Source organism: Lontra canadensis, unplaced genomic scaffold (genome assembly GCF_010015895.1).
Source record: "Lontra canadensis isolate GAN:19392208 unplaced genomic scaffold, GSC_riverotter_1.0 scaffold70, whole genome shotgun sequence".
NCBI classification, from domain to species: domain Eukaryota; kingdom Metazoa; phylum Chordata; class Mammalia; order Carnivora; family Mustelidae; genus Lontra; species Lontra canadensis.
Window position 1 is genome coordinate 6,085,665 of NW_022631064.1, and position 12,493 is coordinate 6,098,157.

General features: G+C 40.7%; 1 protein-coding gene across 6 annotated transcripts in view; it reads left to right on the forward strand.

Moving 5' to 3' along the window:
- The window catches only part of NFIB (nuclear factor I B), a 225,941-nt gene extending 224,047 nt beyond the window's left edge, over window positions 1-1,894 (forward strand). For 4 of the 6 annotated variants that reach the window (XM_032880572.1, XM_032880571.1, XM_032880573.1 and 1 more), the window contains one exon: window positions 333-1,894. In XM_032880572.1, coding sequence (XP_032736463.1) covers window positions 333-462 — 130 coding nt within the window. In that variant the 3' untranslated portion in view covers window positions 463-1,894. The remainder of the gene's footprint in view (window positions 1-332) is intronic. The other 2 variants (XM_032880574.1, XM_032880576.1) reach the window with 1 other exon arrangement.
- The last annotated feature ends 10,599 nt before the right edge of the window (window positions 1,895-12,493 follow it).

A 12,493-nucleotide genomic window follows, 5' to 3' on the forward strand; every position in this document is an offset into this window, starting at 1 on the left:
TCTTTCTTTCTTTCTTTTTTTTCTCCTTCATCGAAGTAGATCAGATATTTTAGGAACACAATCAGAGTTCAACAGTTGTGTATAAGCCTGACTTGAATTTCTCCTGCCTCACCATTAGCCTTCCCCTTCCATGAAAGAAATAGACCATGCAGAGTATGTACCTATAATATTTACAATGTAGCACGCTAATCTCATATGAAACTGTAATATGGAAAAAAGTTATAGTAGTAATTTGATGCCTATGGGATTTATATTTCTAATATCGTTGTAGATGCTAACATTGTGTTTCTTCTTTTTCTCTTCCCTCCCTCCTGCTCCTCTCCTGTCAACAGTCCTGGTACCTGGGCTAGCTTGGTTCCTTTCCAAGTATCAAATAGGACACCCATCCTACCGGCAAATGTCCAAAATTACGGTTTGAACATAATCGGAGAACCTTTCCTTCAAGCAGAAACGAGCAACTGAGGGAAAATGAAATACAACAGTAGTTTAAGAAATTTAAAAAAAAAAAAAAAAGGAAAAGTGGAAGACTGGACAAAACAAAACAAATAAAAAGGGAGAAAGGAAAGCAACTGAAGAAAGAAGATATATAGACCAGCAATTGCAGCACTTACAATCACTAATTCCCTTAAGGTTGAAACTGTAATGACATAAAAAAGGGTCGATGATATTTCGCTGATGGTAGATCGCAGCCCCTGCAACGTAGCCTTTGTTACATGAAGTCCGCTGGGAAATAGATGTTCTGTCTCTATGACAATATATTTTAACTGACTTTCTAGATGCCTTAATATTTGCATGATAAGCTAGTTTTATTGGTTTAGTATTCTTGTTGTTTACGCATGGAATCACTATTCCTGGTTATCTCACCAACGAAGGCTAAGAGGCGGCATCAGAGGTGCTGGGTGACGGAGCCATGAGCCAGCCATTTTCTAAGCACTCTGATTTCTAAAAGTTAAAAAAATATATATATAAAATCTCTGTAGCCTTTAGTTATCAGTACAGATTTATTCAATTTTGGCCCTTAACCCAGCCTTTCCCAGTGTGTAACCCAGTTTGAAACCTTAAAAAAAAAAAAAAAAAAAAGAAAAAAAAAAAAAAGAAAAAAAACAGTTTGAACACAAAGGCTCTATGGAAGAAATGCCTCTATGTAGGTAAAGTGTTATCTCTGCATGCAACAGTAAAAATTAATATAATATTTTCCCCACAAAAGAAACACTTAACAGAGGCAAGTGCAATTTATAAATTTATATCTAAAGGGGAATCATGATTATAAGTCCTTCAGCCCTTGGACTCTAAATTGAGGGGATTAAAAAGAATTTAAAATAATTTTGAACGAATTTATTTTCCCCTCAGTTTTTGAGGGCATTAAAAAGGCATTAAATCAAGACAAATCATGTGCTTGAGAAAAACAAAAATTAACAAAAACACAGCACTTATGTTGGTTTAGCTGCATCCTCCTTGGAGGTAGGATTTATTTATTTAAAATTACTGGTTGCATCAAGAACCCATAGGGTGTATGTACAAAAGGTTCTACAAAATCTGCATTACAGAGACAAAGAGGCAGGCAAATCCATGTCACGAGGGTAAAGCTTACAGTTTACAAACTGGGAACGCCAGGGTGTAGGATGTAAAAACGCACTCTTGAGAAAACAGTTGTAATGAGGGTGCTGAAAACTTGCATGGTGCTTTCAGACATTAGCCTTGTTCAACAAATTTCTTGTATTGACAGATCTGTAGTGTGCATGGGCAGACACATTTTGCCTCTATGTCTCTTAAAATTTTAATTAAAAATACTCTTTCCAGTAATCCTAATTTGCACGAAGATATAATGTCCACATTACGTGCCTTGCCTTGAAATTTAAAAACAAAAAAAAAAACAAAAAACAACAAAAAAAAACCACAAAAAAGTGACATCACTACACTTGTTTTGCTGCATTTATTATCATTTTAAATCTTTACCATTTTTATGACAAAATATTTTGTACTCCAGACGAAGAAAAATGTGTGACATCTTGGATTTTTTAGACAGTTATACCTTTATCTCACATTTATAAAGCATATCATGGCTGTGTATAGTTGCCGCTTAAAAATTGTAATCGACCAGCAATATTTTCAGTATTTTGGTGTTTTTTCTATTAACCTTTCATGTTTTTCATCTTCCAATTAATATTTGGGGGGGAGGGGTTTCAAATTTATACGAATTATGCAATACCAAGTTTTGCCTATGTAGGTAGTGCTTTTAGCTGTATTGGTTATTATAGGTAAGTACACAGATTTAAAAAAAAAATAATGTATGCTTTTTTTCGTTTGTTTGTTTTAATTGACCAAAGTGGGTACTGCTATTTTTGCAGTGTGATGAGGTCCTTTGTGTACTGAGAGATGGACAGGGGATTTTTTTTAATATACATATATATATATTCTGGGGGGGTGGGAGGATTTTTAACACTTTACAGTGTAGCTGTGAAGAAGCAGTGCCCCCTGAGATGGGCCTGGGCTGCAAAGCGACTGTTCTGTCTACTGTGACAAACTTCAACTTACACAGGTTCCCCCTTCTCAAACTTCCCACCTGGGGTGCAGGCTGAACTCATTTCTGGTGTTCGTTACAACAGAAATAGTAAGAACAAGTGAACACAACATATTCTCCTGGAGGCAGACTTAGCTTAAAACTGTCTTACCTTCTTTTTTTTTTTTTTTTTTTTTTTGTCCTTTTTTTGTGGGGGGAGGGGTTTGGTGGTGGTGGATGGTGGTAGTTTTTCTGGAAAGTTCCGGATCCACAGTGGAGAGTGAGCCTGTCTCATATTTGGCAAAAATATCGGTGGAAGAATCCACATAGTGGAGGTTTCACACTTTGAGGGTTTAGGTCTATTTTTTCCTACAAAACCCATCATCCCAGCTGGAGGGGTGCTCCCACAGTCTTTCTCCACCACTTCTCTTTCCCCATTTCTTCGTTTCCTTATTGGTAGTGGATGATTTATCTGTGACTCACTACTTCACATGGATGGCAGTGCATTTGGGTTTTTGTTTTTTGTTTTTTGTTTTTTTACTATATCCAGAGGATTGAACAGATGGTTGCTATAGTAAATGTATTTGGACTTTTAGATTAAAATCAAAGTTCAGTTTTTAAGGAACAAAAAAATTAGTAAATCTTGTTCCACTTTCATTTTACCTGACCTTTCAAATGGAGAACCAGAGCAGAAGGGAAATGTAGAATATTCAGAAATTAATGTTCCTGTGGATGAATTAAACCCATTAGATGCTGATGGGATTTTTTAAGGGATGGTGCCTCAAATATATATTTGATTTAGTTTCCCCTGAGGGCTAGTGGGTGAATGGAGGCTGGTTTTATTTTGCTCTTACACCCCTCTCCCAGCCCCCCAGTCCCATTGCGGGAATTCATTACTAGAAGGAAAATCTTTCAGAATTAGTGACACATACAGAGGGCTGTCTTGAGGAGCCCCCGACACCTCCCCCCCACCCTGGGGCCACGGCCTAATAAAATAAACTGCCCATTGTTCTCACAGCGTATGATTTAATAATGAATACTTTAGGACAATGCTTATGGGTCTAGAATTGTATTTGATTAGCCCATTCAGTCGATAGCCCACATGCTGGATAGCACAGCAGGACCCCAGCCACGCAAGTTGAAAAGTAAGTCCGATCATTTCTGTGATACTTGCCCTGATACACAACAGCTCATCTCAGCCAAGCTCTTCACGTATCTTTGACCTAGTAGGTGAACACATCGAACCTCACAGGACACGCAGTATTTTTTAAAGGCAGACTCGCTCGCTCTCTCTCTCTCTTTCTTTTTTTTTTTTTTTTGCCAGAGAATGAGCAGTTCTAGCTAAGTCAGTTACACACTGTGGGTATTCCTGCCTGCCTCTTGATTACAAAGGCCTAGTTCAAGTGTTGGTTTTTTTGTTTTTGTTTTTTTAATCCATTTTTTCCCCCTCCTTCCCTTTCGTGAGAAAACTATTAAAGATACTACTATCTATGGAAAATCTCAAATCCAATTTTTGGCCTCCTCCTCTCTTCCCAGGGAAGTCTGTCTTCTGACTAAGGGCCCTGCTCTTGCAGATCTTGCACGCCCCTCCCTTCCCCAGAACTCAGAGCTTCAGGATGGCGAAGGTCACCCAAGGGTATCAGGAGGGGGTGGTCTTCTGCCCCTCCTCGCCCCCCCCCCCCCCCCCCGTGCGTTCCACAGCATTGTTCAGCTGTTTCCTTGCGTGGCTTCGTGGCTTCGTGGCCCACCCCTCACAGTGCCTCTGAAGTTTCCTCTGGAGTGACATGAGCGTTGGAGGCTTGTCTAAGGGAAAATAAGTAAATAAATAAATAAAAGGCAGTGAAGGAGACTGTACATAAAGACATGGCAAAAATCTTAATGATAGCAATATAGTTATGGGGTAATGTTCGGGTGGGCAGCTCCATTTAAAAAAAAATATGTGAATGAATCTGTGAAGCTGCAAAGTAGCGAGAAGAGCGAGAGATCTTCTTAACGAACCGCCTACCTTGTAGACAGTAATTTGTACACTGTATAGTTTTGTTAAGAATTTTTTTTTAAATTAAAATTCCCATGTTTGTAAAGCTAACTTTTTAACAATTATAATGGGACTGTATGTTGTTTCCATTTTTAAAGTAAACAAGAATATTCCTTGTTTGGAGACTGGACTTGAGTTAAAACTCTCCAGCCTCTTAAGTTATGTATTAAAAAAAAAAAAATCTGTCCATGTTAGGAGTTATTTCACAGATGCCTGTGCTTGAAAAGCATGGGATACTAATCCTTTAAAAAAGTGTAAATGGAGAAAAGTTATATTTTATGAAGGTTATTTTGTTGTATTTAGTATTGGGAAAGTTGGTTTTCAGAGCATTTCAGAATGTCAGAAGCACCACTGTCTTTTTTTAGTATATACGGCCTTTAGCAAAAGTTTTTGTGATTGTTACGTGATGGTATTTAAGGTTAAGTTTCACAGAGCATTCGGGATAGGCAGAAAACGAAATCAGTGCTATGTCTCACATAATGTGTCCTCAGGGAGCAGAGTATTGGATTTGTGACTGGTAGCTTCATAAGGACTCAACAAAGGAGATTGCACGGGGACATCTTCAGCGGTGGGACACCAGGACATGTGCTGTCCCTAGATTCAAAACCTAGGCACCATGTGAAACGATGAAGGCTGCAGAAAGTTATCCCATATTCAGTGTACAGTATTCATTTTTAATGAAACAACTCTACAATATTGCTGGCAGATAGGCCCCGAGCATGACATTCAATATAGTTTACATGTTCCTGTCAAGGTCTTGGTTAACATTAACCAGCTGCATGCTTCCTGGACTTAAAAAAAAAAAAATTGGGTTTCGATAGAAAACTTTTTTTTTTTTTTTTTTTTTAATGTGCAGGCTATTCAAGTTCAATAGTAAAAGCTCGAACTCGAAATTGAATGTTTTTACTCCATGCTGAAGGAGCTGAAAGCTGCCTTCATATTTTGCACTTTCTGGTAGTTCCCCTGTTTTTTCGAATTCCTTAAAAATTGTGTGGGTGGGGTGGAGCACTGCGGTTGGGGGAGAGCATGGACCACTGATTTTTGCCCTTTGACCCTGCACAATGACCTTTGCATCAGCCAAACTCATTGCCATGACAACTCTTTGTACTGTGTCCGTGCCACAGATCTGTTGGTTACATTGTTAATAGTAAAGGGGACAAGTTGGAGACGGTCAATTTTTACATTTTTTTGTTGTTGTTGCAATTTTTTCTTCAATGGTTGTAAGTAGTTTTTTTTTTTTTTTTAAATAATAAAAGGTTTCACTAGTTAATACTCTTTAGAAGTATCTGTGTGTTGCAATTCAAATGTATGTTGAGATTGTGAAAAGTGCTTCAGTGCTACTAGCCTACCTGGATGCTAGACCCAGCCTCTGAGGAGCTCCTCTCAAATGATGACAGTTACCGGTGACACCAGGTGGCCTCCACACGCCAAGGGCAGAGTAAGCTAGTGACACTAAAGCGGTCTTGTATTACTGTAATTTTTGACAGAATGGTTTTGAAAACTGTGCTACAGGGACTGATGTGGCAAATATATCTCTTTATGCAGAAGGAAGTCTTTTTTTTTTTTTAAAGAAGTATGGCTTATTATGCATTCTTCATCAAGGGCATTGAAGTTGCATGGACTGATAAAAGTTGATGCAAAACGAGAAAGAAACAAAACAAAACAAAAAAAAAAACCAGCAAAATGTTTACCAAAAAACTCAAACAAATGAGCAGTGCCTGTTCAATTTCACAGTCTCTGTTGAGTTCAGTTGTAAATATGTTTCAAATGACATTTTCTTGGGAAAAAAAAAAAAATCTCTACAACATTGTAGAATGTGAGGGGTAACTACATCCCAGGCATAGGCTTCTCAAAGCTGCATTAGATTATGTCTTCATCAAGCTGTTAATTTGTGCTTATATCATATAGAACTTTTAGCATCCTGGGAAGAGGTACCCCCACTTCAATGATATTTCTCTGAGAACAACTTTTGTAGGACTGTGTGTTTCTTTAGATACATTTAGTACAACTGTAGGTGACGAGTAGTCAGTTACTGCTTGCTAGCTACACACCAGGGTTGATCCATTTTAAAACTTTTGGCATTCTGTCCTCATGGGCCATAAATACAGAACCTTGTATTTTAATTAAATTTTTTTAAAAAAGGAGGCACATGCACAATCTCCGTGTTGCAAACCTTTAGCGGTAGGATGTATTATATGACAGTTACTTAATTTCTGGCATTCAGACCTCTGGGATCAGCCCCAGACTGGGCCAGAATGTTAGCGAAGGTTTTTATGATGCCCGGTTGGAGGATAATGTTCTTTGGGTACTTTTTGTGGGTTGCAAATGAACTCAGTTGCCACAAGTTTTAAACTGGTGTAAATCAAGCTTGACTTAATGTGATTGTTACTGTTATATCCAGCCTATACTGCTAGCAGCTGCTCATACTGCAGTTAATTACTGGAAGCGGATATATTTCCTATGCAAAACCTGTTTAAACAATAAAATGAGCTATGCTACAGACTCTGGCCTCATGTTTTATTTTCCTCCTCCGCGACCCCTTCCTGCCACCCTCTCCCTATGTCAGTGCTGGGGGTCGGTAGGATCTTGGAGGATGACTCCGGTCCTCCGATCTGGGAGTCTTGTAGCACTGGTTTCATTCCGTAGCCTCTGGGATAGTGACTCTTTCAGTTCAATACTTGGCGATTTGACGCCGGGCTCAAGTATAGACTTGTGAACCCTCCGTGCACCTCCGACTCGTATAGCCTTCCCTGGTTTCCAAAAATGCAAGTGCGGTTCTAGAATGTCGGTCCCCACTCACAGCCAGGAAAGGCCTTCCAGCAACAGGGCAAAGGGAACTGTGCCCGGATGACCAAACTGTGGTCCCTCCAAGCGGAAATCATAGGGCCTCCAGCGCACACACACTGGACAGGAAAGGTAAGCCTGGGGCCACCCTGCACTATGGGTTTAGTGCTTACAGGAGACCCCGAGGAGCAGTGTCTCCCTCCAATGCCTAAGAAGGAATAGCACCCGAGGTTTCCGCGAAGCAGTGCTGCTGCCTGGGGCAGTCAGAGCGGGGGTTCCTTATTCACAAGGAAATGGGACACACATTTGGGAGGATGGGGTCTTGAATCCCAGACCCCTTGAAGGCAGTGTTTCGGAATGGAGTCAGCTATAGTTCAAGACTAGCTCATTGAAAAGGAATGAGCTGGTATGGTTTTGTGATCTATCCGAGTGATGTGCACAAATGAAGCAAAAATAATGCAAGCTTCATTGAAAAGAGGGAGATAAAAATGCCTGGAATTTGACCGTTCCAAGCAAAGACTTGCTGAGACAGAGCCGACAGTCTGATTGGCGGCTCAGGCCCCTGAGTGGGTCCCCACTGCAGCATGCAGGGGTGTATGGAAAGTGGTTGACTACCATCTACTGAAAGAAAGGAGTCTTCTGGAAGGTTCCACGGAAGACAGTAATTGGGTGTCTTAGAAGATTAAGACATCTCTTGGGAAATAGTTTGCGGAGATTAGAATTGAAATAAAATTTTTAGCTATGGAGGCACTTTTTGCCTTTGCTAAAATGTTGGGCTTCGGTGGCATTGATCAGGATTTAGGGACAGAGGACAGACAGGCAGTTGGGAGACAACACTGTGGTAATTTAAAGTCCAGGCTCTGGAGTGAAATGGCAGGATTTCAACTTCAGGAAACAGCCGGACTAGCTGTGTAACAAGGTATATAAACTTTCTTGGCCTCAGTTCCCTCGTCTGTAGAATGAGACACCGATGAGAGTACCTGTCTCATTAGGCTGTCGAGGGGGTAAGATTGTTTATGTAAAGCTCTTACAGAGGCTGGTACATCTTACTGATTATTACCATTATTATTATTAATTATTGTTATTATTATTAGACAGTGTGACACATACGTCAGGAACGAATGGATTAATTAGATCATTTCTGTTAGAGCGAACACATAAGGACGCAAACTATTGTTATTGGCAATCGTGGGTTTTTTTTTCTGTTGTGATTTTAAAATAATTGAGATGCTGTTGGTCGGAGATCACGGCTTCCTTTCCCGTTTAGTTTCAGTGCTGTGGCAGCAAGCCTCTCCTGATAGACGTTCCAGCAGATCCCTTCCAAGAGACCGTTCCTTGAGTGGAAGCTGCAAGCCTGTACATGATCTGATCGTAGCTTCCAGAAGTTCCCTCCAGGTGATGTCAATATTTCCCTTTCTTCATGAGGAAAGAAAAGCATTAATTTCTTAATTGTGTTCATTCTCGCAGGAGCTTTATTTTATAGGAGACACTCCAATTTGCAAGGAATAGAAGTTTTCTCGAATAGAAAGAAGTCACGAGAACCGAACTGAAGACGTTGAGGGAAGAGGAAGCTCAGGGCAAGAGTGGGGTGTCTGACCTCTTTTCCCTCCTCTGACAAGCTGACAGTTGCCATCTGTGCCTCTCACATGACACTCCATTCTTTGCTCTTAAGGTGGGGACTGGATAAGGATGTGAAATCTGGGATGGATAAGCCTGAGATATGTGGCTTTCCAGACTTCATACAGAGGAGCTCCACCGAGTCACAGGCACACCAGCTGCTCCCCTGGGAAAGGCAACAAAAAAACGCTCTTTCCCTCCACCCCCCACCTTTCTGGAATCCCCTTCTCTGCATTCTCCCTTCACTCCCTGTCCACCAGGTCGCCCAGATTTGTTCTCTCCACTCAGGGTTGGCATCTCCGAGGCTGCTCGCACTGTCTCTTCTTCGAAAAAGTCCTGTCCTCCAGGTCAACGAAATATCCCCCTCCGTGGCAGTCTGCACTGCTGGATTTGAGGTGACCAGGGTAGTTCACATTAGGGCCTGAGTGAGATTGAGGGCAGAGTGGAGGTGGGGAACTTGTATTTGCCCAGAAGTTATTATGCTATTATTTTTAAGACAGATGATTCCTCTGGGGGTAGATTATGTGGGGAAGGCTTTGTGGTATGCAGTTTTTTTACTCCTGGGGCCAAGAACGCAAATGGCTACAGCCCAGGGCAGGGCAGGGAGCCTAACTTGGTGATCCTGGGCAGAGGGAACAAATAGGGTGAGTGAGGTTTGATGACTCCGGGGAGGGCCATCTGCATTCAACAACTGCTGGGTCTGGGCAGGTCCTACGGAGGGACCCTCACCACCTCCTCCGTCCCCTTGGTAGGACCGCTGAGGAAACTGGGCAAACCCTGCGCTATGTATGGCTGAGGGCTGCACAGGATCCAGACCTACCACCTCCACCAGCGGCCCAGTGCCCCACAGGGTTCAGAGAGATAAGAGAATCTTCTCAGAGAAATCTAGAATGTTGAGTCAGACCCACCTGGTACTGATCACACGTGTTTCCCTATTACTCTCTCACATTTTTTACCGACTGCTCTAGAACCAAACTTCTCTTTGTTAGCACAAAAAGAAAGTGACTTTACACCTATCCAGAGACACAGAAAAGAGGAGTCACAGTGTGGCACTTTAACATGATACGAAATCCAAATTCAAATGCCTTCTCAAAAAATTTCACCCCAGTATCTGTTTATACTGCAGTTCCTTGTCTAATCTGCAAAAACACAAGCATGTCAACAACCTGGTGTTTGCAACATTACACAAAATTACCCAGAATAGTTGAACATCCCCATTGCTTAATAGTTTGATGCGTCTTGCTTAAGGAGATGGCACTGGCTGAGTCACGAATAATTGATTTTTCTGGTCCGGAAAGAGTTGATTTCTAGTAAAGAAGATTCCATGCAAAACTCAGCATAAACTGAAATTCTAAGAACACGAAGTAAAGGGAAATACACACCTTTGGCTTTCCCATTAGCTGTGAACTTTTATCTGTGAAATACTGCTGAGGCTCTTCCACGATTGAGCCGTCGGTTCCAAGTAGGTGTTCAGATGAGGTAGTAGGAACCCAGAGAAAAAATACCCTTCCCTACTTGTAAATATAAACACTTTTCCATTATAGATAAGCTTTCAGAAAAACACACACACTGAGAAGCCAAGGGTTAAGCCAAATGAATGCTGCTTTATATCTTTCTGTGAACACAGGGGAAAGGAGAGGAAATAATTCTTCTCCTTTGCTTCCTTCATTTGGGAGAAAGTATAGGTACAAACCAGAAGGTAATCAACCACCTTTAATGGTCTTAAACATTTTAATGTATGAGGCGTGGCCTGGGAAAAACAGGGTCCTATTAAATTAGGAAAAAGTAAAGAACATAAAAATGTAAATGTTGCTCATAGGTCATAAGAAAGGATGAAGACCACAAAAAATTTAATATAAACTTACCAGGTACATTGTAGATCCAGCTCTATGATAGCCACCGAATTATAATTGGTGTAGGTGGAGTACGACAGGGATGAAAGAAATGACTCCTTGAAGTCCATGCCTTTTTCTGATACATTTATGGGTTCCTCACAAATAAAACATAAATGGATCTTCAGCTTTTTCAGAGAAGTTCCGATTTTATCTACCCTGATTTTTTGATTAATCCGTTAAACTACATAAACAATATAACTACATTTAGCTTTTATATCTTTATAAAACTTTGCATGTCCTGAAGCAGAAGAGACCCAGATAATTTTTAAGGCTGGTGATAAAGGGGCACTTCCAAAATCTAGATTACTGGAATGATCTCACCTCCCTGAGAACAGAAACCCATTGGGTCGGCGGCGACCGTATGGATTTTCTCTTTGACCTCTTGCCGGGGTAGCCTGGAATCCAAACTGAGCTGTGCTCCCACTGACGTCCTCCCTGGGAGGACGTACTAAAGTGTGAGCGCCTTACCTGGTGCTAATGAAATCCACATGGGCTGCCCCAGGCTCTGTGCTTTCTGCTTCTTGTTTTCTGTTTCTGTAGCACCATTCTTTCAGGCTGCCGCTCTGGTTAAGAAGTCTCAGGGCACATTCTCTGTCCAGTTCGAAGGAGGTTTGCGTGGACAAATGTCAAATTAATAGCAATGTTAAAAGGCCCCACCAAGCCACCAATATCAAGATTTTCCCCATCATGGTGACAAAGCTACCAAATAGGGCATATTGAGTGCAGGAAAGTTTTCAAATAAGAGGGAGACTACTTTGTCAGCGGTAATACCAGAGTGCATAGGGTTGGCGTGTGCTGAAGGATGATGGAGTCAGGCCCTGGGCTAAGTATTTCACATCTATTCTATTTGTTTAGTCCTCAGAAGACTCACAAAAGGGAAGTACTAATAACATTCTTGTGTTACCAATGAGAAAGCACACACACCGAAGGATGAGGTGAATTGTTCCAACAGACAGTGGGAAATTGTAGGGTTTAAACAGCATCTGACCAGCGGACCTAAACCGCTTCCCATATCTCTTAAAATATGGTTTGGTGAAATAATTTGGTTATCTTTTTTTTGAGTGGTACAGAACTTGAAGACTTTAGAATTCTCTGAAACCTACATCTGAATGAGAGGTTAAGACAACCATTGACCTTTGTTTTGTTGTAGGATTTGTGTGAGGTCTAATAGTTTGGGCACCCATTTTAATTTCAAATTTATAAATCTCGTTAAGTTTTGGGGAAGGTGGACATTCAAAACTCAGTATGGCCTCAGTTATATACGATCAGATTTTTTATTAATTGGTCATTGGGTTTATAATAAAACCATAGAATGGTAGCCACTATTCTACTGATGCTAAATATTTTACATACGTAATTTAGTTTAATTCTCAGTAATAGTTTGGCTATAATTATCCCCCTGTTGCAGATGAAAAAAAAAAAAGATTCAGAGATTGAGGAATTTACTCCCAATTCACGCAGCTTTGACGCGGTGGACCCAAGCTTACAACCTGGTATGCCTGATTACAAACACCATGATCATTAATTACCTCTTTGTTATTTCTTTTAAATTCAAAGAAACCAACAGGTAAATAAAAAGATGTGAAGAAGAGGAAGCCATTTTTAAATGGAATCCTTTTTATTGTCATAAGTGAGCATTTTTAAACTGAATCAGGTTGACTG